At 39.3% G+C, this 27,437-nt stretch overlaps 1 protein-coding gene across 2 annotated transcripts; it reads left to right on the top strand.

Moving 5' to 3' along the window:
* The first annotated feature begins 10 nt into the window (after positions 1 to 10).
* LRRC63 (leucine rich repeat containing 63) lies at positions 11 to 27,437 on the top strand. Of its 2 annotated transcripts, XM_088842760.1 has the most exons (8): positions 12 to 604; positions 4,682 to 5,353; positions 6,120 to 6,188; positions 11,006 to 11,166; positions 15,672 to 15,770; positions 18,469 to 18,605; positions 25,315 to 25,554; positions 26,768 to 27,437. In XM_088842760.1, the coding sequence occupies exons 1-8, from the start codon at positions 169 to 171 to the stop codon at positions 26,988 to 26,990; spliced, it is 2,037 nt and encodes a 678-aa protein (XP_088698886.1). In that variant the 5' UTR covers positions 12 to 168; the 3' UTR covers positions 26,991 to 27,437. The 2 variants fall into 2 exon arrangements, with proteins under 2 accessions (XP_088698887.1, XP_088698886.1); XM_088842761.1 differs by lacking the exons at positions 18,469 to 18,605; positions 26,768 to 27,437 and having other exon boundaries at positions 11 to 604; positions 25,315 to 25,426.

The raw sequence follows: 27,437 nt of genomic DNA, 5'->3' as shown, positions 1-27,437 counted from the left end.
ACTTCACTTTCTGCAACAAAGCTGCTTAAGGATCGAATGATATTTATTGAATGAAAATTATACTTTTGGTTTTCCACTTTTTTAAATAATAATAAAAAAATCAGACAAACAAAAGCATCAATTCTTCGGTGCTCAGCTTTCTTCACAATCCAACTCTCACATCCATACATGACCACTGGGAAAACCATAGCCTTGACTAGACGGATCTTTGTTGGCAAAGTAATGTCTCTGCTTTTTAATATGTTGTCTAGGTTGGTTATAACTTTTCTTCCAAGGAGTAAGTGTCTTTTAATTTCATGGCTGCAGTCACCCTATGCAGTGATTTTGGAGCCCCCCAAAATAAAGTCTGACACTGTTTCCACTATTTCCCCATCTATTTGCCATGAAGTGATGAAGCAGCGGATGCGCGGCACAGGAGTGGCCAAGAGGAGCTACCCCACATCCAAGATCAGGAGCAGCCAAGAGGAGCTACCCCAGGTCCGAGGTCAGGAGCAGCGGCCAAGAGGAGCTACTCCACGTCCAAGGTCAGGAGCAGCGGCCGAGAGGAGCTACTCCACGTCCAAGGTCAGGAGCGGCAGCCATGAGGAGCTACCCCACATTCAAGGTAAGGAGCAGTGGCTGCACTTTGCTGGAGCAGCCATGAAGAGATACCCCATGTGCAAGGTAAGAGAAACCCAAGTAAGACGGTAGGTGTTGCAAAAGAGTATCAGAGGGCAGACACACTGAAACCATTATCACAGAAAAGTAGCCAATCTAATCACACGGACCACAGCCTTGTCTAACTCAATGAAACTAAACCATGCTGTGTGGGGCCACACAAGATGGGCAGGTCATGGTGGAGATGTCTGACAGAATGTGGTCCACTGGAGAAGGGAATAGCAAACCACTTCAGTATTCCTACCTTGAGAACACCATGAACAGTATGAAAAGGCGAAAAGATAGGACACTGAAAGATGAACTCCCCAGGTTGGTAGGTGCCTAATATGCTACTGGAGATCAGTGGAGAAATAACTCCAGAAAGAATGAAGGGATGGAGCCAAAGCAAAAAGAACACCCAGTTGCGGATGTGACTGGTGATAGAAACAAGGTCCAATGCTGTAAAGAGCAATATTGCCTAGGAACCTGGAATGTTAGGTCCATGAATCAAGGCAAATTGGAAGTGGTCAAACAAGAGATGGCAAGAGTGAACGTCGACATTCTAGGAATCAGTGAATTAAAATGGACTGGAATGGATGAATTTAACTCAGATGACCATTATATCTACTACTGTGGGCAGGAATCCCTTAGAAGAAATGGAGTAGCCATCATAGTCAACAAAAGAGTCTGAAATGCAGTCCTTGGATGCAATCTCAAAAACGACATAATGATCTCTGTTCATTTCCAAGGCAAACCATTCAATATCATGATAATCCAAGTCTATGCCCCGACCAGTAACTCTGAAGAAGCTGAAATTGAACAATTATATGAAGACCTACAAGACCTTTTACAACTAACACCCAAAAAAGATGTCCTTTTCACTATGGGGGACTGGAATGCAAAAGTAGGAAGTCATGAAACACCTGGAGTAACAGGCAAATTTGGCCTTGGAGTACAGAATGAAGCAGGGCAAAGGCTAATAGAGTTTTGCCAAGAGAATGCACTGGTCATAGCAAACACCCTCTTCCAACAACACAAGAGAAGACTCTACACATGGACATCACCAAATGGTCAACACCGAAATCAGATTGATTATATTCTTTGCAGCCAAAGATGGAGAAGCTCTGTATAGTTAGCAAAAAGAAGACCGGGAGCTGACTGTGGCTCAGATTATGAACTCCTTATTGCCAAATTCAGACTTAAATTGAAGTAGGGAGATCCACTAGACCATTCAGATATGACCTAAATCAAATCCCTTATGATTATACAGTGGAAGGGAGAAATAAATTTAAGGGACTAGATCTGATAGACAGAGTGTCTGGTGAACTATGGATGGAAGTTCATGACATTGTACAGGAGATAGGGATCAAGACCATCCCCAAGAAAAAGAAATGCAAAAAGGCAAAATGGCTGTCTGAGGAGGCCTTAAAAATAGCTGTGAAAAGAAGAGACTTGAAAGGCAAAGGAGAAAAGGAAAGATATAAGCATCTGAATGCAGAGCTCCAAAGAATAGCAAGGAGAGATAAGAAAGCCTTCCTCAGTGATCAGTGCAAAGAAATAGAGGAAAACAATAGAATGGGCAAGACTGGAGATCTCTTCAAGAAAATTAGAGCTACCAAGGAAACATTTCATGCAAAGATGGGCTCGATAAAGGACAGAAATGGTATGGACCTAACAGAAGCAGAAGATATTAAGAAGAGGTGGCAAAAATACACAGAAGAACTGTACAAAAAAGATCTTCATGACCAAGATAATCACAATGGTGTGATCACTCACCTAGAGCCAGACATCCTGGAATGCGAAGTCAAGTGAGCCTTAGGAAGCATCACTGAGAACAAAGCTAGTGGAGGTGATGGAATTTCAGTTGAGCTCTTTCAAATCCTAAAAGATGATGCTGTGAAAGTGCTACACTCAGTATGCCAGCAAATTTGGAAAACTCAGCAGTGGCCACAGGACTGGAAAAGGTCAGTTTTCATTTCAATCCCAAAGAAAGGCAATGCCAAAGAATGCTCAAACTACCACACAATTGCACTCATCTCACACACTAGTAAAGTCATGCTCAAAATTCTCCAAGCCAGGCTTCAGTAATATGTGAACCGTGAACTTCAAGATGTTCAAGCAGGTTTTAGAAAAGGCAGAGGCACCAGAGATCAAATTGCCAACATCCGCTGGATCATCGAAAAAGCAAGAGAGTTCTAAAAAACATCTTTTTCTGCTTTATTGACTATGCCAAAGCCTTGGATTGTGTGGATCACAATAAACTGTGGAACATTCTGAAAGCGATGGGAATCCCAGACCATCCGACCTACCTCTTGAGAAACCTGCATGCAGGTCAGGAAGCAACAGTTAGAACTGGACATGGAACAATAGACTGGTTCCAAATAGGAAAAGGAGTATGTCAAGGCTGTATATTGGCTGTTCATTGGCTTTAAAAAAGGAAGTATTTATTCATTTGTCTGCAAGTTTCAGAGTGCAGGATATAGCTCCCTGACCGCCGATCAGACCTAGTCCCCCTACCTTGAGAGCCCAGAGTCCTAGCCACTGGACTACTAGGGCAGTCCTAGCTTGTTTTCTTATTTGTTTAATTTAAGAGCTCTTTATTGGATGCAAGCTCTTTATCAGATATGACATCTCTCTCCCAAGGCTTTTCTAGTCTCTTTCATCTATTAGCCTTGTCTCATTTTTAGATATTAAACCACAAGTCCAATCTAAATCAATACTTTCATCTAGCATGCAGTTAAACCTTGCCCTTTCACCCAACTCAGACTAGGTCTGCTAATTTTTAGACAAGCCCAGAGAAATACCTTGTTCTTTTGCTTCTCTTGCCTCACTCATAATTTCTGGTATTTTCTTAGGTGGGGGCTATGGGTGAGGAAGAGTTAAGGAGGTAAGAGTGAAGGTGACCATCAGTCCTGAGTCTCTGCACTGCTTCCCCTCCCCCCACCAAATGCCAGGAGGTAGAGGTCAAGTAGGTTTAAGGATTCTCTTGTCTTCCTGCAGTTGGGACACAGCACTGAAAGGGCGCAGTCATTTTTGTTAGTTTGCAGGTGTATGGGGGTGGGAAGCCATGGTAGGGAGTGGTGAGATATTATTTTCTCCTTGTGGCATACACTCCTGTTCTCTATAGATGATTTAGACCCTAACTTGGTTGGAAGTGGGGATAAATCCTTCTTTCCCCCACCATAAGGAGAGGAAGATCAGGGAAACACAAAGCACTCCAAGAGCTCTATTCAGAGAAATCCTCTCTACAAATACAGATCAGCCTCTTGCCATCTCTCATGTATGGACAACAGGTGAGAGTTGGACTTGCTTTGGCCATCTCTTTGCAAATCTTGCCTTAACAAATCTATTATCTCCTCATTAGAATACTGAAGTCCTCTCTTCACTTACTGTGCTCAACTGAGACAATAGACAAAAATGTCATTTAACATTCCATCACATCAGAAAGAGAAAGCATAAGAGGATGTAGTGAGGTCCCTAAGAATGTAGGCACATTGCATTTTCTGGACCTAAAAGAGAAAAGAATACTTCTGGTTGTCACCCAGGTGAACTTGTGGTACCTTGTAGCCAGTATCAGAATACTCTCATGCTCAAAAGACACCTTGGTCTGACATCTGGCTTTGAAAAGAAATGCAAATCCTTGCTCAAAGAAGTTTCCAATGAGGGAGAGAAAATGATAAATAATAAACAGCCCAACTTCAAGTCATTTTAACCTTCTATATTGCCAGAGATTTTAGTGGCAACTGTTCAAAAATGTCCCTTCATGTCACGCTCTTCTCCATCCATTCTGTCCTTCCGAGAATAGCTCCCTACTCTAACAGTTTAGCCTTTCTTTTCAGTTCTCCAGTTGTACACTCAAACTTTATCCCTGTTAGCTAAACAAAAGTCCTGATAATTGAGTGAGTACATACAGAAACATTTTAAGACGGTGAGGGAGGGTGAGTGGATTTAAAAAGCTATGAATGCTAATACATTAATAGTTTTGCTCCTGACACCTTGATAAACATAATCTAATTCTGCTTTACTTTTTCTTTTTCTGATTTAGTCGGGGCTGGTGAAATTTTGCTCCCACGTGTACACTTAGTTCAAGAAAAAACCACTTCCGTTGAAAGAGATAAAACTAGTTTTCCTGTCGTTCCAAGGGATCAAGCACAAACCCCTGTCAGTATTCAAAACCTCTTCCTTGATCATCATGTACAACGAAGAGTGATGTCTATTTCAACAACGAAAAAATCTTCTAAGCAAGTCTATTGGTACATTCCAGAGACTGCTACTGGTTCCATATTTTTCCCCAGGTGTCATTCAGCTTCAGCTCGAATTTTTGGGAAAGAAATAAGCAAAATGGAAGAGAAATCAGAAGGGCCATTAAAAATACAAGACATTTACACCAGCATTTTAAAAGACATTCTGATTCTCTCTTCGGAGTTCTCCAGAGTTCCAAGTGCCACTCCTTCAGTGCCTAGTCCCAAGCTCAAGGAGGTTCACTCTGACCACTTTTTACAAGAGAGCAACATCTATACTTTCAAGCAGCCCCTGTTTCGTTTAAGCGCAACAGTGCCGATCCCTGTGCCGAGGACCACGCCTGTGAAAGCCGCAAGTCAGTGGTCTGACCGTATACACAGCCGAACGGTGACACTCAGTATTACTGATTTCCCAGGTCCCATGCTCCTACCGTCACCAGTTTTACCGAGGAAACCTCTAAGACAGTCTGTGATAGGTAAATCCAGTCTGGAGATGGTCTGTAATAATGAGGTCAAGTAGAGCAAAGGCAGAGGTGCACCCCAGCACATGGTGGGTCCCCCTTGGGTTTGCAGGATAGAATGATGGGATTCCTTTTCGCCTGTATGTTTAATACACAGAAGAATGCAGTGACAGAAATCCTGACCTTGCAGGTCTGCCAAGGACAGACTGGAAACTCCACCCCTAACAGTGGTGATGGGAAACAGATAAAGCCTTTCAAAGGATCAGAGAAGCTCATAAAAAGGACCAGTAGGAATGAATGGGCCTCCGTAAGGTGGTTTTGATGAACTCTAGAAGCAGAATGCCAGTGCAGATGGATGCCTTGCTGGGTGCATTTTTTCCACGGATAACCTCAATTTATTAAAAGACGAACAATTATAATAATGTCCTAACAGCCTCAACTGGAGAAGGCAATGGCCAGCCACTCCAGTACTCTTGCCTAGAAAATCCCATGGATGGAGGAGCCTGGTAGGCTGCAGTCCGTGGGGTCGCTAAGGGTCGGACACGACTGAGCGACTTCACTTTCACTTTTCACTTTCACACATTGGAGAAGGAAATGGCAACCCACTCCAGTGTTCTTGCCTGGAGAATCCCAGGGACGGGGGAGCCTGGTGGGCTTCCGTCTATGGGGTCACACAGAGTCGGACACGACTGAAGTGACTTAGCAGCAGCAGCAGCAACAACAGCCTCAACACGAAATTTCACACAAATCTAACCATGGTCCTATTTTAATTTTTTTCTAGAAAGCCGTGTAACAGAACATGAACATATAGAAACTGTCCCAAAGCAAAGCATGCTGAGCGTACATGAAGGTAAATAGAAAGTTTATATTGTTCTTTTAAAAATTATACATATGATTCTCTCACCATGGAAGTATTTGTGATTTTGTGCATTTGTGTATATGTGTGTGATTCACACATATGTCACACCTCATTATCAGTTCCTTAAACTATTTACTCAGCAACTTTTTTTGTTTTTTTTTCTAATTTATTTGGCTGCTCCGGGTCCTGGGGGCAACATGCAGGATCTTCAGTTACAGCATGCAGAATCTAGTCCCCTGACCAGGGATCGAATCTGGCGCCTCTGTATTTGGAACACAGTCTTTACCACTGGACCCCTAGGGAAGTCCCCAGCTACTGTTTTTAAAGTGCTGACTATAAACCTAAATTTGTACTGATGTTGGGATCATAAAAGCTAGAGTATTCTTAATCTGAGTGGGGAAGACTGATGTAGCATCATGACAGCTCCTTGCCATGTGCCAGCACCGTGTTAAGTGCTTTGACCTTAGTTACGGAGCAGAAACAAATGAAAAATCAAGTTTAAAGAAAGATTACTTCATCCTACACCTCACGTTATTTCTATAAATGACTTCACAAATAATGCGTAGTTAACAGTTCACAGTTTTCAGGTACACAAAGAGAGACACAATGAAGGGGAACTAGAGGAAAGAGTAAGCAGTGGAAACAGACCCACAGGTGTTAAGGGTGTTGGGTGTTTCTAAACTGGGCGTGCGCTGGACGACGCACTAAGGAACACAGCACATCGGCTGAGATGCTAACTCAGTGAGCATGAATTTTAACATCGCACAGGAGACAATTCTTAAAGTTTTCAAGCCCTGTTGAAGTGGAGGGGCTTTGGTAAGCTTTCAGTTGAAGACCCAGAGGACCCATGCCTTGGGAATAAGAATGGTGTTTGAGGAGAAAGGACAAAACTAAAATAGGTTATCCGCTACAAAACTCAAAACCAATCCTTGATAAATCACAGTGATACTTCCTGTCCAGTCAAAGAAAACCTAACACTTATTAGAGACAGTTAATATTATCCAGACCCTTTAAAATTGTTATCTAGAATGTCCAGCTTTAAATAGTAAAATCACAATTTTTTTTCAACATCCTAAAACCAGGATAAAATATCTGAAAACCAGTAGAAAGAAACAGGCAATAGGATGAGAATCGCACGTTCAGATACTGGAATTTTCAAACAAGGATTTTAAAATAATTGTGATTACTATGTTTAAAAAAAAATAGTTGGAGAATTTTATCAGAGTACTGAAATTTTTGTTTTTAAAAATAACCACATAAAATTTTAGAACAGGAAGCATAATATAACAAATTAGTGATTCAATGGATGTGTTTAGTAGGAGATGGTGACTCAGATAGTAGAGAATCTGCCTGTAATGTAGGAGACCCAGGTTCGATCCCTGGGCTGGGAAGATCCCCTGGAGAAGGGAATGGCTACCCAGTCCAGTATTCTTGCCTGGGAAATCCCATGGACAGTGGAGCCTGGCAGGCTCCAGATCGAGATTTCAAAGAGCCGGACACGACTAAGTGACTAACACTTTTCAATCTCACACTATACACAGAACACTCCAACCATAAAACTTTCTTTTTTGCTCAGTTGTATTGTAATATAGTTCACATGTCACTCTGTATACATTTAAAGTGCACAGCACACTCATTTGATGCGTGAATTTATGGTAAAATGATTACCACAGTAAACTTAGTTAATATCCATCACAATTTTTTCTTGTGATGAAAATTTTAAACTTTACTGTCTCAGCAACTTTCAGATACACTTTCAAATATACGTGTGTGATGTCATTAACTGGGGCAACCACAGGGCTCTTGTGCACAGTCTCCTTCTAGCCACTCCCTGTCCCTGTCTGTGACATAAGTGGACTTCTGGGTGTCCTCCGTGTCGTGTGCATGTGTGTGCTTAGTCGCCAAGTTGTGTCTGACTCTTTCCAACCTCACCGACTGTAGCCCACCAGGCTCCTGTCTGTGGGATTCTGCAGGCAGGGATGGGCTGCTCTTCCCTTCTCCAGGGGTTCTTTCTGACCCAGGAATTGAACCCCCATCTCCTGCATCTCCTGCGTTGCAGGCAAATTCTTTACCACTGAACCACCGAGCAGCCCCTCCATGTCACAGCCCTGAACAAATCAGGTTAGCATCGCTAACTTACAGAGTTTATTCCTCTCTGATGTGTCCCTTTGAAAGTTCCAGGTGAGTTTTAGCATCCTCAGATCCTTCAGAGATCTGTCAGGGAATTTCTAACCACCTCTGCCACCTCCATCTCCCTACCTTTCAATCAGAAACCAACTGTGTGAGCTTAGCCGTGAGCGTGGGTGGACAGGAAGCAGGCCGCAGACTTCACTCATTCTGAACTCATGTCTTCACTCATTCTCCCTTCCTGATGCTCTATTCCCTCCCACAAGACAAGGAATCTCTGTGTCACATCACACGTCTTTATTCTGTGGCTAACTTTCACATCTGTTGACCTGAAATGGGTCTATTTTAGAAGTTAACAACTAGACATTGTTTTCTCTGGTCTAGCATGCCCCATTTCTTTTCACTGAAGAGCTACATATAAGAGCTACTGAGGTGATAAAATTTGTTGGAGCAAGTAATACAGCAAGAATGGCTGGGGATGTAAAATATAATTCAAAATATCTTCCTGCCACTCCTGGGTGTCTGCTTAGTTAGGCCTTTAAAAAAAAAAAAAAAGATAGTTCTATTTATTTAATTTTGGCCAAGCTGCATGTGGGATCTTAGTTTCCCAGCCAGGGACTGAACCTGCACTCCCTCACCCCCCAAATTTGAGGTTCAGAGTCTTAAACACTGGACCACCAGGGAAATCCCTGGAGTAGACCATTCTTGAGGAAAGGTGAAACCCACAAGGATCATGATAAAGAAAATGCACGTGGTTGCTGCTGGGCTACTCCTGAGTTGTTTGGGTTTTTATTTTCCTTTTCCTGTGTGAGGTCTTCAAACCAAGTTACATAGAGTATTGGAATCATGTGTCAAGGTGATAGTAAGGAAAAAAGCAAGGTTGCTCCTTGGGATGTGATCTCTACCTGAGATAGGTTTATATGATGCCCTTTCTTCATTTTGTGAAGCAAAAAGTTGTTTGTGTAATTCACTGTAAAATCAGAAATTTTTATATATAGTACAAAAGTCTGATGGAATCTAAATTATTGAGGTAGAAATCTATTAGCTTATGGTTTTCTTTTTGAAAGACAACTGTGATATCTAATATTGCAAAGTTTGGCCAGTAGAACCAACTGAGGTGGGTGGATGAAGGTTGTAGGGAATCTCCAACATGAGGTTGAGTGGGTGAAGGTTATAAGGATCTATCTAGGTAACCTACTTCTGTTAACTTACTGGGCTTTTCTGGTGGCTCAGATGGTAAAGAATCTACCTGCAATGCAGGAGACGCAGGTATGATCCCTGGGTCAAGAAGATCCCCTGGAAAAGGGAATGGCTACTTGTTCCAGTATGCTTGCCTGGAGAACTCCATGGACCAAGGAACCTGGCAGGCTACAGTCCATGGGGTTCCTAAGAGTCAGACACAACTGAGTGACTAACACCTTCACTTTTCACCTCCATCATAGAAGCTTCCCTGGTGGCTCAGTGTTAAAGAATCTACCTGCAATGCAAGAGATGCAGGAGATGCCTGCAATCCCTGGGTTGGGAAGATCCTCTGGAGAAGGAAATGGCAACCCACTCCAGTATTTTTGCCTGGGAAATCACCGGACAGAGGAGCCTGGCGGTGGCAAACAAGTCGTGGCAAACAAGTCATGGCAAACATGATTTAGTGACTAAACAACAGCAACAATTGTTACAATACAAATACCTTTTAAGTTTCACTCTAAGTGATGACACATTTATGTTTCACGTTCTGTTTTGTTTTGTTTATTTCAGTTCAGTTCAGTTCAGTCGCTCAGTCATGTCTGACTCTTTGCGACCCCATGAATCACAGCACGCCAGGCCTCCCTGTCCATCACCAACTCCCGGAGTTCACTCAAACTCATGTCCATCGAGTTGGTGATGCCATCCAGCCATCTCATCCTCTGTCATCCCCTTCTCCTCCCGCCCCCAATCCTTCCCAGCATCAGAGTTTTCCAATGAGTCAACTCGTCGCATGAGGTGGCCAAAGTATTGGAGTTTCAGCTTCAGCATCAGTCCTTCCAATGAACACCCAGGATTGATCTCCTTTAGAATGGACTGGTTGGATCTCCTTGCAGTCCAAGGGACTCTCAAGAGTCTTCTCCAGCCCCACAGTTCCAAAGCATCAATTCTTTGGCGATCAGCTTTCTTCACAGTCCAACTCTCACATCCATACATGACCACGGGAAAAACCATTGCCTTGACTAGATGGACCTTTGTTGGCAAAGTAATGTCTCTGCTTTTCAATATACTATCTAGGTTGGTCATAACTTTCCTTCCAAGGAGTAAGCGTCTTTTAATTTCATGGCTGCAATCAGCATCCGCAGTGATTTTGGAGCCCAAAAAAACAAAGTCTGACACTGTTTCCACTGTTTCCCCATCGATTTCCCATGAAGTGATGGGACCAGATGCCGTGATCTTTGTTTTCTGAATGTTGAGCTTCAAGCCAACCTTTTCACTCTCCTCTTTCAGTTTCCTCAAGAGGTTTTTTAGTTCCTCTTCACTTTCTGCCATAAGGGTGGTGTCATCTGCATATCTGAGGTTATTGATATTTCTCCCGGTAATCTTGATTCCAGCTTATGCTTCTTCCAGCCCAGCATTCCTCATGATGTACTTTGCATGTAAGTTAAATAAGCAGGGTGACAATATACAACCTTGACATACTCCTTTTCCTATTTATTTAGGTAGCATTAAATCTAAAAAAATAGAACCTACAGTGGCACCTGTCATACAGGGTGAAGGTTTCAAGACTGTTGTGGCAACGCACTATGAAACAATAATAGCCATGACCAACCTGGCCATAATAAACTGTCAAATTCATGGAAGAAATGCACTTAATCTTAAGGTATGCTAAATACTTTGAATGGCAATTTCCTGTTGTATTGTCAGGTATTTTTTCTTTAGGTTTCCTAACTTAGGTTACTCTCCATGGTATTGAAGGAACAACATGAAGTGGTTGGGGTGACGGAGTTGTAGAGTAAGAACAGTTTTGTGTTCTCTTGAAATTAACTTGGTATCAATCCAAACTAGATGATTTAAACTTAGGATGCCAATTTAATTTTCATGGTAACCATTCCTAAGAAGCTGTCTATAAAATATACATAGAAGAGAATGAGAAAGGAATCAACATGACAGATTACAAAAAATTAATTGAATGCCAAGGAGGTGGTAATGGAGTGAACGAGGAATAGCAACAACCACAAAATTCTAGAAAGGCAAAACCATGGTGACAGTAACCATCAGTGCTTGTAATATGGTTTTGGGGGGAGGGAGAGGAGCATGAACAGCAGGAGCAAAGGGGTTTTTCAGGGAACTGAAATTATCCTGTATGATTTAATATTATCATAATGGACACATTTCATTATACTTCTGTCAAGACCCATAGAATATACGACACAAAGTTTGAACTCTGACATAAATTTTGGATTTAGGTTGATAATGATGTGCTAATGTTAGTAATGCTCAAAATTCTTCAAGCTAGGTTTCAACAGTATGTAAACCGAGAACTTCCAGATGAACAAGCTGGATTTAGAAAAAGTTGGGGAACCAGAGATCAAACTGTTGGATCATAGAAAAAGCAAGGGAATTCCAAGAAAAATCTTCTGCTTCATCGACTACGCTAAAGCCTTTGACTGTGTGGATCACAACAAACTGTGGAAAATTCTTCAAGAGATGGGAATGCCAGACCACCTGACCTGCCTCCTGAGAAACCTCTATGCAGCACAAGAAGCAACAGTTAGAACCAGACATGGAACAAGGGACTAGTTCAAAATTGGAAAAGGAATACATCAAGGCTCCTTGTATATTGTCACCTTGTTTATTTAATTTCTATGCAGAGTACATCATGCAAAATTCTGGGCTGGATGAATCACAAGCTGGAATCAAGACTGCCAAGAGAAATATCAACAATCTGCAGATGATACCACCCTAATAGCAGAGGGTGAAGAGGAAATAAAGAGACTCTTGATAAGGATGAAAAAGGAGAGTGAAAAAACTGGCTTAAAACTTAACATTCAAAAAACAAACACCATGGCATCTGGTCCCATCACTTCATGGCAAATAGAAGGGGAAGAAGTGGAAACAGTGACAAATTTCATTTTCTTGGGCTCCAAAATCACTGTAGACTGTGACTGCTGCTACAAAATTAAAAGATGCTTGCCCTTGAAAAACAAGCTGTGACTAACCCATATAGTGTATTAAAAGAAGAGACATCACTTTACTGCCAAAGATCTGTATAGTCAAAGCTATGATTTTTCTAGTAGTCATATATGGATTTGAGAGGTGGACCATAAAGAAAGCTGAGAGCTGAAGAATTGATGCTTTCAAACTGTGATGCTGGAGAAGACTCTTGAGAGTTCCTTGGACTGCAAAGAGATCAAATCAGTCAGCCCTAAAAGAAATCAACCCTGAATATTCATTGGAAGGACTGATGTTGAAGCTGAAGCTCCAATACTTTGGCCATCTGATGCAAAGAGCTGACTCACTGGAAAAGACCCTGATGCTGGGAAAGATTGAGGGCAGGGGAAGAGGACAAAAGAGAGTGAGATGGGTGGATGGCATCACCGACTTAATGGACATGTGTTTGAGCAAAATCCCAGAGACAATGAAGGAAAGGGAAGCCTGGCGTGCTGCACTCCATGGGGTTATAAAGAGTTGGACATGACTTAGCTACTGAACAACAGCAACATCAGCCCATTGATTACAACAAAACATACTGGTGTGTGAGATGTTGATGCTGGGAGATACACTGCTGTGTGTGGGGAATAGATATGTGGAAAAGAAAGATCTCAAATCAACCACCTAACTTTGTACTTTAAGGAACTTGAATAAAAGAGCAAACTGAACCCAAAATTAGCAGAAAGAAGGGAATAACAAAGATTAGAATGGAGATAAATGAAACAGGATAGGAAAGCCAGAGAATCAAAGAAACCAAAAATTAGTTCTTTGAAAAGATCAACAAAGTTGACCTTTAGCTAGACTAAAAAAGAAAGACAGAAGGTACAAATAAATAAAATCATGAATGAAAATGGAAGTTACTACTGGCTTCAGTAAATGGGATTATAAGTAAACACAGAAGTAAATGGGATTATAAGAGAACAGTAGGAACAATTATATGCCTGCAAATTAAATATCCTGGATGAAATGAAACATTTTCTAGAAAACCACAAATTAACAAAACTGACTCAACAACAGCTAGAAATTTGAGAAGACCCCTAAAAAGTAAATAGATTTAATAAATAATCAAAACTTCTGAACATAGAAGAATGCAGGACTGAATAGCTTCATGGGTGAATTTTGCTAATTGTTTAAAGGAAAATGAACATCTATACTTCTCTGAAACTTCCAGAAAATAAAAGAGGTAGGAACACAACCCAATTCCACTGCTGAATAGGGGAATCCCACACCAGGAAACAATTCTTGGACACCAGCTGGGTGTTCTACAATTCAACTCAATTCTGACAGTATCTATCCAGAGATAACATTGGGTTCCACAGGTAAAGTGCTCAGTCCCACAAGACCGCCCTCCACTTCGGACACCAATCACAAGCCCAGGATGTTTACCTGTAATTCTGACCAACCAGCTACAGGCTGGAGGTTCCAAGGACCCCCTCCAAATCAGGATGCCAATCATAAGTTGTTGCCTATACTTCTGACCACGTCCATGCTAAATCACTTCAGTCATGTTGAACTTTATGCGACCCCATGAACTGTAGCCTACCAGACTCCTCTGTCTGTGGGATTTTCCAGGCAATAATTTGGGAGTGAGTTGCCATTTCCTCCTCAAAGGGATCTTCCCAACCCAGGGACTGAACCTGTGGCTCTTATGTCTCCTGCACTGGCAGGCAGATTCTTTACCACTAGTGCCACTGGCAAGCCCCATACTTCTGACTGACAGGCCATAAATCAGAAATTCTCACAACCCGCTTCTTGGCTTCCATTAATTTCCTAGAGTGGCTCACAGAAGTCTGAAAAGCTATTTACTTACTTGATTACTGGTTTATTACAAAGGATATTAAAGGATATGAATCAACAGCCAGATCAAGAGATACATAGGGGAAGATATGAAGAAAGTGTTCAGAGGTTCCACACCCTCTTCCTGGTGCTGCTCTCCCCAAATCTCCATGTGTTCACCAGCCTGTAACGTTCCAAACCCTGTTCTTATGGTTTTTATGGAGGCTTCATTAATGGGTATAATTGAGTAATTTTTGACCATTTGTGATTGAGCTTAGTCTTTAATCGTCCCCCTCTTCAGAGGTGAGGGGATTGAAAGTTCTAACCTTCTAATCACATGGTGGGTTCCTCTGATAACCAGTCTCCATCCTTAGGAGCTTTTCAAAAGTTACTGCATTTACATAAAGACTGTTGTGCTATAAAGGGGCTTGTTATGAATAACAAGACACCCATTTTGCCTTTATGGCCCTGAAGCAACTTCAGGAACTGAAGATAAGGAAATAACTATTATGGCAAAAAATGTTCCCATTGCTCTTATTGTCTAGGAAATTCCAAGTGTTCCGGGAGCTGGTAGCCAGGACAAAGTCCAACTATATATAAGAAATATATTTTGGTCTTTCAGATGACCAAATATATTTTTTACTAAGTAAAAATATCACAATCCGGAACACATTTTATGCTATAAGTATGACCCAGATATCATAGGAAGATGAAGACACTACAAGAAAACTATGGATCAATACCCTTTGTTAATTAATTAATTAAATTGCTAAATCCATGATATGATTAAGAAAAAAAGAAACTCTAAACACCAAATTCAAAACCTAAAAAGGGGAAATCACCACATCTTCTCAGACATTAAAATAGAAAATAATGAAATAATAAGAACAATATTTTCCCAATAAATACAACTGTGATAAAATGGAAAAATTTTAGTCCAAATTAAGACATACATTTTCTTAAGTCAGAAATTAGCATATTTCGGCAGTTAAAAATCTTAGATAGATGTTAGATTGATAACAAGATAACAGAAATAGAAGTAGAGACATGAAAAATAGGCGGTAAAAAGAATTAAATATAAAATATATTTATTTATTTCAGCATGTAGTGGACAGTCAATAAGTGTTTGCTTGTTATTAATTAAAATAATGCCTGTCACACATATAACACTGTATTTATTACATGCATAAATACTTGGTAGTTTTTCTATTTTGTTTATTTACATATTTAAGAAATTATTATCCTGAAAGGCTAAAATAAATGAATGGAAGATTATTATAGGCTTGCTATTATGTCAAACATTGTCATTTAGATCATGTGCTCATCTTTTTAAACTCTTGTATAAAATATTTTGTGCATGGTAAATAATTAACTTTTTCTCTTGTCACTTTCTTTTAGGGCTTTTTTCTCTTAAATTGTCCAGATCTAACACCTTTGGCTTTCCAGTTGATATATCTTAATTTATCATATAATAACATCTATTGCTTCCCCACAGAAGTAAGTCCATTTTATTATTGTATAGATTGTCATAATTTCTTACTATTTATAATAATTATTAGTTTAAAATAGACACTTATGGTACCCAGGAGTTACTGTAAAGTAAATGTATTTTGGATTGCATCCCATAAGACTTACTGTCAAAAGTACCAAAATTATAGTACATTTTTCTTAGGAAGTCCTAATGACACAATCCTCAAAGACTGTGTTATAATCTGGTTCTCAAATATGTTCGCATAATTAAACAATGCATGTAAAATTATTTTTTTCCTGATTCTGAATAAAATCTAAGATATACCTTATCTATGTTAATTGGAAGCTTTAAAGACAATCTTTAGTGACCAGGTAATATGATGTTGTAACAAGTATTAATTATCATAGGCTGAAATAGGATATTCTGTTCAGTAAAACATATCAAGGATAATCAGATATGGGAAGAGGTAATTCAGTGTCATTTTATATAAATAAGTCATTATGACTAATGAGGACAATTATAGCCATTCCTTTCTCCAGGGAGTCTTCCCGATCCGGGGATCAAACTCAAGTCTCCTGCATGGCAGGCAGATTCTTCACCATCTGAGCCACCACGGAAACTCAGGACAGATTATGCTTTCTGTGTCTTTAGTCATTGTTTAATTGGTCATGGGGTGTTTTGTTGTTTTGTGAATTGATTTCCAGAATATTGACTTTTAAAGTGAATTGATTTCCAGCAAACTGACTTGCTTTCTGTTTCAAATATGCAGAATTGAAAACATACATGTTCATAATTTCTCTATATTATTGTGTTTTGCCTTTTCATCCTGTTCATGGGGTTCTCATGACAAGAATACTGGAGTGGTCTGCCATTCCCTCCTCCAGGGAGGAGGGAGTTTTGTCAGAACTCTTCACTATGTCCCATGGATGAGATGGTTAGGTAGCATCACCGACTCAATGGACATGAGTTTGAGCAAACTCCGAGAGACAGTGAAGGACAGGGAAACCTGGCTTGCTGCAGTCCATGGGGTCTCAAAGAGTTGGACAGAAATTAGCGACTCAACAACTGTGTTTTTATTTTTACTAGAAGAGTTACTTTTTCTTTTTGAGTATGTCACTCTAGTTTGCTTAATTTGACTAAGACAAATTGACAAGAATTCCTGAGGAATATAGGGCTTCCCTGGTGGCTCAGAGGTTAAAGCGTCTGCCTGCAATGCAGGAGACCTGGGTTCGATCCCTGGGTCGGGAAGATCCCCTGGAGAAGGAAATGGCAACCCACTCCAGTATTCTTGCCTGGAGAATCCCATGGACAGAGCAGTCTGGTGGGCTGCAGTCCACGGGGTCGCAAAGAGTCGGACACGACTAAGCGACTTCACTTCACTACAGGGATCTTAGTTCTTCATGTTAACCTTTCTGCTAAATAGTTATATGTGAGACATATGGATCTGTCAAAGAACACTTTAACCACTAAAATGTATAACTGTATGGGAGATTTTCTGTTGTAAAATATAAAGTGCTCATTTTAAAAGTGATAGAAGTAAGTAGAACTTGCCATTAAAAGGCAGATCAGTGTTGTATAGCTATAGATAAAATATTCCAATGAAAATGGCAATATCCTGACTTGGAAGTGCCTTACTAGGGGCAGGCAAATGATGCCAAGTTATTATCTTAATGTAAAAGAAATGAATAGAAGACTAGAGACTGGCATAAATGTGGTGACTGGATTTATTACAAGTTTCATGGGAAATTCAAGGTGGTAGATGCTGGCAGAGGACAGAGCCTACTGAAATAGTTTAGGATAGAAAAGAGTAAAAGCAAAAATGGTAAATGTAACAAACCATATAAATATTTACCTGGTCTCCTTTCTTCTCTTAGCCACAAAATCACATCCTGTGGTAATTAAATAATGTATTGTTAGGTCTGTAACATATACAAATGCAGTATGTACAACAGTTATAGTACAAAAAAGGAAGAGGGAATAGAGCCATTTAGTAACATTTCCATATCTCACTGGAACTAAGTTAGTGTAAATCTGAAGTAGATTCTGATAAATCAAGGTGTATATTACAAGCCTTAGAGCAATCACTAATAACTGGGGAGAATATAGTGGGGAAAAATCATTAAAGTAATTAAAATGCTATACTATAAAATATTCAGTTGATACAGACAAAGACAGCAGAGGAGGAACACAAATGACAAGACATATAGAACACTGTAAGTTAAACTGTGATGTAAACCCAACCATGTCAATAGTAACATTAAATGTGAATACATTCAAACACCCCAATCAAAAACTACAGTGTGTCAGACTGGATTAAAAGAAAACAAGCCCCAGTGATATTCTGTCTAAAGGAGATGCACTTAAGAGTGAAAGAGACAGAGAGGTTAAAAGTAAAAGTATTGGAAAAGATACATCACACGCATCTCTTGCATTCCTCATTCTTTGCATAGTTGCTTCTTACGAAACCACGAGATTGATTAAACAGGATGATTTCCCCATTTAGAAAAGGAACATCCTTGAGTCAAGGATATATAAGTATAGTAGCTACACTATCTTACCAGATCATAGATATGAATGAGGGTTGGTTATTTTGAAGGCTTAGCAAAGGTACTTATTGAGATATGTGATATATTGAGAAAGATGAGTGTAAGCTACTGATTTTTCTGCTTTAGTTAAAAGGGTTTATTGTCCTACTCATGTTTATTTCTCTTTTCTATTCCTTAGATATATTGTCTTAAAAATTTACAAATACTGAATCTGAGAAATAATCCTATCAAAGAAATCCCTTCTACAATTCAACAGCTTAAGCTGCTTAAATCTTTGAATGTTGCTTTTAATTTGATTACCACTCTTCCACCCGGGTAAGGCTGATGGTCTGAGATTATAAACACAGAAAATAAAGAATTTATAATTTGGAAAAGGGTCAACCTCCCTTTTGAAAGCAGCTAGCTACTTTTGAGCCATTTGATAATTCTTCTTCTGCTCCCATTAGCTGACTTGATTCTTTTTATTTTGTTAAAAAAGCTATAAGCTACATTGATGGCAATTAATGTGGGGGTGGTAAATGCACATCTAGACATGCATTATCTGAGTATGGATGAAGTCATCTGAAGAAGCTCAGGTGAGAACCTTATACCTATCCCTGGGGAGCCTCTTTGGATATGGAAAGAACTCTGAACTTGGAATTAAAAATTCTAGCCTCTTAACGTCAAAATTGAGAATTCTCTATTTGACCTGGAGAAAATCACTTAACCATTCTTGACCTCAATTTCCTAATCTATAAACTAAGAATCTACCTGTATATCTCAGATCCTTTAAACTCCAATAAGAATGTTGACATGTGGATATAAAAGATGGATTTTTTGTTTTTCCACATATGGACTGGTAACTGTTTAACTCCGAATGAAAGTTTTGAACCAAAACCCTAACCACATGCCAAAACAAGGTATTTCTTCTAGTTAGATTTTAACAAACTGAATGTAAGTTAAGGGCAAAAAGTTAAGAGCACAGGGACTCTTAAAGAGTTGAATAATGTTTTGCAAAAGAGGGTTTTTACAGTAATTAAGAATGTACATCAAAATTTGTTTATAAAATTGTTCATCTGGCATTGTTTGCAATGAACAATCCAACAAGATCTATATTCATACATAGTAAAACTATTCAGTTATTTAAAAAATTAAAAAGTATGTAAAAATTATATCATTACTGTATAAAAATACTTGTATACATATAAAATGTATTAAACACACATAAAATGTATTAAAAAAGAAAGACTCAATTCTAAGAGAATAAAAATATTGCATTATGGGTTTTATTTTTGTTTGACTCCTCTATATCTCCACAATAACGTAAGTTGTAGTGCCTTGCCCTGCCCTGATATGAGAATCAGCCATTTCTCTTAGGAAATCCTGTTTCCTTCTTAATCGGAGGATGGTATTTAAAAAGCAGGATGTGGGTGCTGGATAGTCCAGTTGCTACTGGAATGCTGTTGCTTGTAGACACTCTCAGTGGACAGAGATAAGTAACTGTGAAGTATATTAATCTGTGTGTATACATATGTCTACACTTGTTTCTGTGTGTACATACACACATACGTACACACAACTCACCCTCTGAAGTTATGCAGACATGACTGTAACAAAGCTTAAAAAAAAAAAAACTAAATTTTTTTCTCAGTGGATAACAGGAGAAAAATGACATAGAAAATCACCACTTTTAACTGACAGGCTGAAAGTTTTGCCTTGCTTTTTGGATACAGTTTGATTTGATTAGCCAGCATGTTCTTTGGGAGAGAGAAGCTATTTGAAATAAAGAACCTAAGAACATACTTGTGAACATACTTACTTCATACCTGAAGTAAGAGCTGATTCTGGAAACGCACAAATTCATTTTCCCATATTGCTATTGATTAAAGATAGGGATTGAATCACTTTATGCCCATATATCTGAAGAACGGAGTGGTATGTTTGATTTCATACTAACTTGGATAAACTATTAATATTCTTATAGCTTCCATTTTTAAAATCTGTAAATAATATTAATAGTAATGCAGTGGTCCAGTGAAAGATCATCCTAAATTGCCACGAACACATGGTTGCTGCTGCTGCTAAGTCACTTCAGTCGTGTCCGACTCTATGTGACCCCATAGACGGCAGCTCACCAGGCTCCCCCGTCCCTGGGATTCTCCAGGCAAGAACACTGGAGTGGGTTGCCATTTCCTTCTCCAATGTGTGAAAGTGAAAAGTGAAAGTGAAGTCGCTCAGTCATGTCTGACTCGTAGCGACCCCATGGACTGCAGCCTACCAGGCTCCTCCGTCCATGGGATTTTCTAGGCAAGAGTACTGGAGTGGCTTGCCGGTAGGCTCTCAATAAATAACAGTTATATTTCCATGGTAATGTGATGTTATTACATGCAATTATTAATGCTGGCACAATCTGCCAAGCCATCACCAGGGCTCTAGTTTAAGTAACTCATTGCTCAAAGATGTGCTGATAAATAAAACAATGAAATAAATGTAAAACATTCTATACATCCTAAAAATTGTGATAGATTTGTTACTAGTGGGGTAAAGATTGTCAGACCAAACTGAGGATTTTTAAACAGATTGCTCTCTAAAATCCTATATAAATGAGATAAATTTCATCTCTAGGGCCTATGAAGTTTCTTAATTAGATTTCTCAGTGCTGCCTACAAGCCCAGTTAAACATCACAATCAACAGGAATATATCATCAAAGATGAAAGCCTGGAATCAGACTAGTTTGCCCGTACTAAAGAAATAAAGGAAGACAAAATGATTCTAGAAACTTCCTGAGGTAAAAAAGTGAAATAACATAATTTTAAATAAATAAAAAATTGGAACAGATGGTGTTAGTATTTTCTTTCCAGAGGTGAAAAATGTCTAAGATAAACATTGAACTGAAAAGGTTTGTTTGTCTTTTTTTTGTTTTGTTTTGCTTTTCTATTTGATCTCATTCATTTCTCAGGGCAAATTATTTAAAATTAACCAGGATCACCATGCCTTTCAAACTGTGATGCTGGAGAAGACTCTTGAGAGTCCCTTGGACTGCAAGGAGATCCAACCAGTCAATCCTAAAGGAAATCAATCCAGAATATTCACTGAATGGACTGATGCTGAAGCTGAAGCTCTGATACTTTGGCCACCTGATGTGAAGAGTCGACTCACTGGAAAAGACCCTTATGCTGTGAAAGATTGAGGGCAGGAGGAGAAGGAGATGAGAGAGGATGAAATGGTTGGATGGCATCACTGACTCAATGGACATGAATTTGAGCAAACTCTGGGAGACAGTGATTGGTGTCTGCATTCCATGGGGTCACAACTGAACAACAACCACCATGCCTTTCATTCAATTGTGATTTCCTACCAACAAAGGTCCGTCTAGTCAAGGCTATGGTTTTTCCAGTGGTCATGTATGGATGTGAGAGTTGGACTGTGAAGAAAGCTGATCGCCGAAGAATTGATGCTTTTGAACTGTGGTGCTGGAGAAGACTCTTGAGAGTTCCTTGGACTGCAATGAGAGCCAACCAGTCCATTCTAAAGATCAATCCTGGGTGTTCATTGGAAGGACTGATGCTAAAGCTGAAACTCCAATACTTTGGTCACCTCATGAGAAGAGTTGACTCACTGGAAAAGACTCTGATGCTGGGAAGGATTGGGGGCAGGAGGAGAAGGGAACGACAGAGAATGAGATGGCTGGATGGCATCACCGACTCGATGGACATGAGTTTGAATGAACTCCAGGAGTTGGTGATGGACAGGGAGGCCTGGCGTGCTGTGATTCATGGGGTTGCAAAGAGTCAGACATGACTGAGCGACTGAACTGAACTGAAGTATTTTTGATGTGCTTGGCACCATGCAAAGCGTTAGATATATAAAAATGTAAAATTGAATCCTTGGCCTCCCGAATGTCACTGTTTAGGAGACAGACATTTATCACACAGAGTGACAAATTCTCTGATAGAGGTAAACAGAGGCACAGAAGAGGCTGCTCACCTAGTCTGAAAAATTCAGGAAGAGTTCCATGAAAAAGCTGACTTCCAAGTCAAGACTTAAAAAAAGAAAGCTATTTATCAAAGAGTCAAATTTGAGGGAACTGGAGATATGTGAGAATTGGGCAAATTCAGGGAATTTTAACAAATAAATCCTGGCCTATATGTGAATATAGGGTGGTGTGAGAGATGAGCTGGATGAGTAGCCTGGGGACAGATCATGAGGACCATTACAATCCACACAAAAATAGTAGGAAGTTATGAAATATTCTGCTCGTGGTGCTTTAGTTAATAATCATGCAAGTAACTTTTCATCTTTATGGAAAACAGGAAGGTATTTGATAAGAGCATTCACAAAGAGGGGATAATTACTGGGGATTTTGGTGAATGTCATACTCAGCCTTTCCATTCCAGTCTTCAAGAAGCAACTCCCACTTCCACCCTCCAGACAGGGCTCTCTGCCTTAGTCTTCGTGTTCTTTGGTTCCTACTTTTAAGTACTTCACTTAATTGGAGAAGAAAATGGCAACCCACTCCCATATTCTTGCCTGGGAAATCCCATGGACAGAGGAGCCTGGTGGGTTACAATCCATGGGGTTTCAAGAGTCGGAAACAATTGAAGCTACTGAGCACCATACTTCGCTTAATGGAAGGAAAAAGCAACGATATTTCACTAGGAAAGTCTTAATGAGACTGCACTGGGTTGAAAGGTGTCCCTCAAAAGTTCATGTCCATGCTGAACCTTAGAATGAGACCTTATATGGAAATAGGATCTTTGCAGATGTAACTGGTTAACAAGAAGTCATACTTGATTAGGGTGGGATTTGAGGGGACTCTAAAACCGAAGAATTGATGCTTTTGAACTGTGGTGCTGGAGAAGACTCTTGAGAGTCCCTTGTATTGCAAGGAGATCCAACCAGTCCATTCTAAGGGAGATCAATCCTGGGTGTTCATTGGAAGGACTGGTGCTAAAGCTGAAACTGCAATACTTTGGCCACCTCATGCGACGAGTTGGCTCACTGGAAAAGACTCTGATGCTAGGAAAGGTTGGGGGCGGGAGGAGAATGGGATGACAGAGAATGAGATGGCTGGATGGCATCACCGACTCTGTGGACCTGAGTTGAGTGAACTCCGGGAGTTGGTGATGGACAGGGAGGCCTGGCGTGCTGTGATTCATGGGGTCGCGGAGAGTCGGACACAACTGAGCGACTGAACTGAACTGAACTGAACTGAAATCCAATAAATGGTGTCCTCATAAGAAGGCCACATGAAGACAGAGATGGAGATTGGAGTTATGCTTCACAAACCAAGGAACACCAAGGACTACTGGAAGCCCCCAGAAGCTCGGAGAGGGGCAAGGGACAGCTTCTTCCTCAGAGCCTCCAGAGGAACCCACTCTGCTGAGACCGTGATTTCGGACTTCCGGCCTCCTATACTGTGAGAGAATAAATTCCTGTTGTTTTAAGCCCACCCAGACTGTGAGAATTTGTTCCACCAGTCCTAGAAAACTATTACAGCAACCAATAAAATACATATTTTTAAATATTGTTAAGAATTTCTCAGCATATTCCCAGGTGGCACGGTGGTAAAGAATCTGCTTGCCAATGCAGGAGATGCCGGGGACAGGATGTTTGATCCCTGGTCAGGAAGATCCCTTGGAAATGGCAACCCATTCCAGTATTCTTGCCTGAAGAGCCCTATGGACAGAGGAACCTGGCGGGCTATAGTCCATGGGGTCTCAAAGAGTCAGACACCACTGAGCACAAGGAATTTCTCAGGTGGTTTTTTTCTAGATGGGGCTTTATCCACTCCAAACATTTCTAATCAGTCTTAAGGGATAGATGAATTTTTTTAGGAAAATTATTGTAATTATACCATCTATAATGGAAACAAAAGTCTATTTGTATAAGTTTCAAGATCTTAAAAATATATGATTTCTCTCTGTACTTGTACCTACTGAGGAATGAAATGATTAATATCCAGTAATGATAAGCATATAAATATTTTTACAATTCATTTTCTCTTTCTATTAAAGGCTATTTTGCTTGCATAATCTTGAGGAACTTGATATTTCCTACAATAGTATTGCTTTTATTCCAAATGATATCCAGAAACTCAGGTATTTTGCAAGTATTAAGTACCCGTAAGACATATGCCCCTTATGGATAGAGCAAAATAAAGCTATTTACTTCTTTACATTCATTTAAAATCAAACTATGTAAATATTATCTTATCTCTGAATGCCTTTTACTAGATTTTAGTTGGTTTCTAAGGAGCATTATCTTTAGTAAAATTTGATCATTTTATTTCTGCTTTTCTAATATTTTGACCAATTTTTAAATTTCCTGTGTAACAATCTTTGTATTTTCATAGAAGAATTCAGCCTGTTCATATTTGTTATGACTGGTATATTTAATTTTTTGCCTTCTGTTTAACATTGTATTTACTGTCTCTTCAATTTCTCCTTTTCATATTTCTTTCTTTTTTGGGGGGGGATTTTTTTTTTCAAGATGCTATTTGTTCTCATTTTTTTCTCCCTTGTTAATTTTGGAACTCCACTGAATTTTCCAAGTCTATTACTGGCTATCTTTCCTTCCCTAAAATTCATAAACACATTTTTTCCTTAATATTTTATAAAAGCTTCACCTAACACAATGTTCTGTCTTCCCCCATTGCTGCCTCAACTAATAGTTGAGACTTTTCACCTGAATGAAACAAAATGTATGTGTTGATGTTTAATTTGTCTATGAAAAAAATTTTTCCTTGTATCACTATTATATTATACGTTACGTAGTATAACATTGACTCTTCCATGTTTGTGATGATTTCTTTTTCCATAGTGATGACCTGTTGCACAAAATATGTGCTTTAACGCTACCATTTACACAAATGCGCTTATTTGCATAATATATTGGTTGGTTGCCTTTTAAGTTAAATCTCTGGATTTTAAGGAAATACTTGACACTCGTATTTTATTACTACTAAGTTTTATACCAATTTTGGGGCACATGAGGACAGATGTCTACTTTTTCCTTTTAAAATATGGTTTCCTTTGTTTGCAGATCACTTGAAAAATTGATCGCTGATGGAAATGAACTGACTAGTTTTCCACATGGAATTTTAAAGCTTAATCTGAAAAAAATCCTATTTGAGAATAATTTCACTAATCCTATTTTTTGGAAAGAGAATTCTATGAATAATCCACAACACCTTACTCAAATTACAGCTTTGTTCTTTTTAAAGAATAATCTACATAAATATTATAATGTGATCCCAGTGGAAATCCAAAAGTTACTAAAATGGTGAGCAAATTCTGAAGTGCTTTTTACCAAGACACACTTTTAACCTTTTAAAATATAGTTTATTATAGGGCCAGATGATAGTTTTATAGTTAAAACACAGACACCTCACACCACACCACACATGCAATTCTTTAGATTGTTCCTTCTGGCTTTTCTGGCATAATAATATAGTTTGAATTTAGCCGATCTTCTAATATTCTCAAGCTATTACTTAAATCTAAGGTGAGGTACAGATTGTGAGATGTAGCTGGCAACTTTTATACCGTTTTAGTTAAGTCTTTTCTGTGAACCACTAGAGGCCTTCCTGGTGACTCAATAGTAAAGAATCCACCTGCCAATGCAAGAGACTTGGGTTCAATCCCTGGGTAGGGAAGATCCCTTGGAGGAGGAAATGGCAACCTGCTCCATATCCTTGTCTGGGAAATTCCATGGATCGAGGAGTCTGGTGGGCTACAGTCCATGGGGTCACAAGACTCAGACATGACTGAACACATTCCTTTATTACTTCGTTTTGTATTCCCCGATTACTAATGAAATTGAGAATCTTTATTTTTCTGGAGGTTCTTGGACATTCAAATTTCTACTTCTGTGAATAGTCCGTTCATGTGCTACTGTTAAAAGTACTAATGACCCGGTGTCTTTTTTTAACTGACTTGTGAGCCTTTAAAAATATGGCTGCGTGCGTGTGTGCTCAGTCATGTCTGACTCTTTGTGACTCCATGGACTGTGGAATATATATGGACCTCATAGACATGGAATAATACATGTGGATACTAATCCTACGCTAGGTTATAATAGTCTCTTTATCTTTAAAATGATATATATATATATATATTTATTTTGAGTGATAAATATAGCATGTATTTATTATAAAAAATTTGGAAAATACAGAAAAATTCCCTGTGGTCACATATTAAATAGGAGCAGCTATACTTTCCTGTTTTAGAAACTTAGGATTATTTTATACACATTTTGTGGGAATTGTCCTTAAGGTGTTTTCTTACTCTAAAGCTATACTTTCCTGTTCTAGAAAATTAGGATTATTTTGCACAAATTTGTTTAGCATTTAATTTTTCACTTGTGTATGTCAAATCCTCAAAGAGAGGGTAAGATCAATAATGAGAAAGGCCATGTTTCATACTGCTTTGAATCTGACATAGCCTCAAGCAAAATGTCTTTCCTTTAGTAGACAGTAATGTTTCCTTCATTGCAGCACATCCCAGTGTGAGTGGTGTCATGGTCCAATGTTCGGTGAAGGTTTTCGCATCATCCGATCCTACGATGTTTTTGGAGTAACACAGTTTCCTGTTATATTTTATGTCTGTTCCTCTTCCTGCTATAGGAAAGTAAAGGAAAGCAACATTGTTTTCGATCATGTTCCTGAAAAAAGAATATCTCTAAATCCTGAATTGATGAATCCTACAGTGATTTATTAATTCCACTTTAAAAACCATTAAAGTTGATGTATACAATCATTCATGTCTTTAAGAGCACAGGTTCTGTGTGGAGATGTCTTCTCACATGACTCCTCTTTGTAATCCTAAATCCTTATGAAAGTTTGTGATTGTTAGGGAATCTTTTCAGAATATTTTTTGAGAAGGATTAGTAAAAAAGTCTTTGAGGATTTCGAAAAAGATCTAGAAAATTTCTTTCAGAGCATGTTTAGTATAAAAAGAAAAATATTAAAATCCTTTGCAAAAAGGATTCATCTTACAATTGGTCTTTGTATGCATCCATTCTCAGGGATATGATAGTAATTCAAAGTCATCGGTGGGGTTTCAGCCTGTATAGATTCAAAGTCATGCAGCCAGGTTCTCAATATTCATGCATTTCTGTGGAAATTTGTCCAGTGCCAACTGTCTTAATTGTGGATTGCTTTGGGG

This window comes from Moschus berezovskii, chromosome 13 (assembly GCF_049115385.1).
Source record: "Moschus berezovskii isolate FMDL1 chromosome 13, NW_MosBer_1.0, whole genome shotgun sequence".
Taxonomy (NCBI): Eukaryota; Metazoa; Chordata; class Mammalia; order Artiodactyla; family Moschidae; genus Moschus; species Moschus berezovskii.
The sequence above is the reverse complement of the archived record's forward strand: the minus strand, read 5'-3'. Positions and strand labels throughout refer to the sequence as shown.

Excerpts from the sequence above, each read along its gene's own strand:
- LRRC63 (XM_088842760.1), top strand. The coding sequence starts at position 169 with ATGACCACTGGGAAAACCATAGCCTTGACTAGACGGATCTTTGTTGGC. Across the intron at positions 605-4,681 it reads GGAGCTACCCCACATTCAAG|TCGGGGCTGGTGAAATTTTG; the intron begins GTAAGGAGCAGT and ends TTTCTGATTTAG. Across the intron at positions 18,606-25,314 it reads ATTACCACTCTTCCACCCGG|ATCACTTGAAAAATTGATCG; the intron begins GTAAGGCTGATG and ends CTTTGTTTGCAG.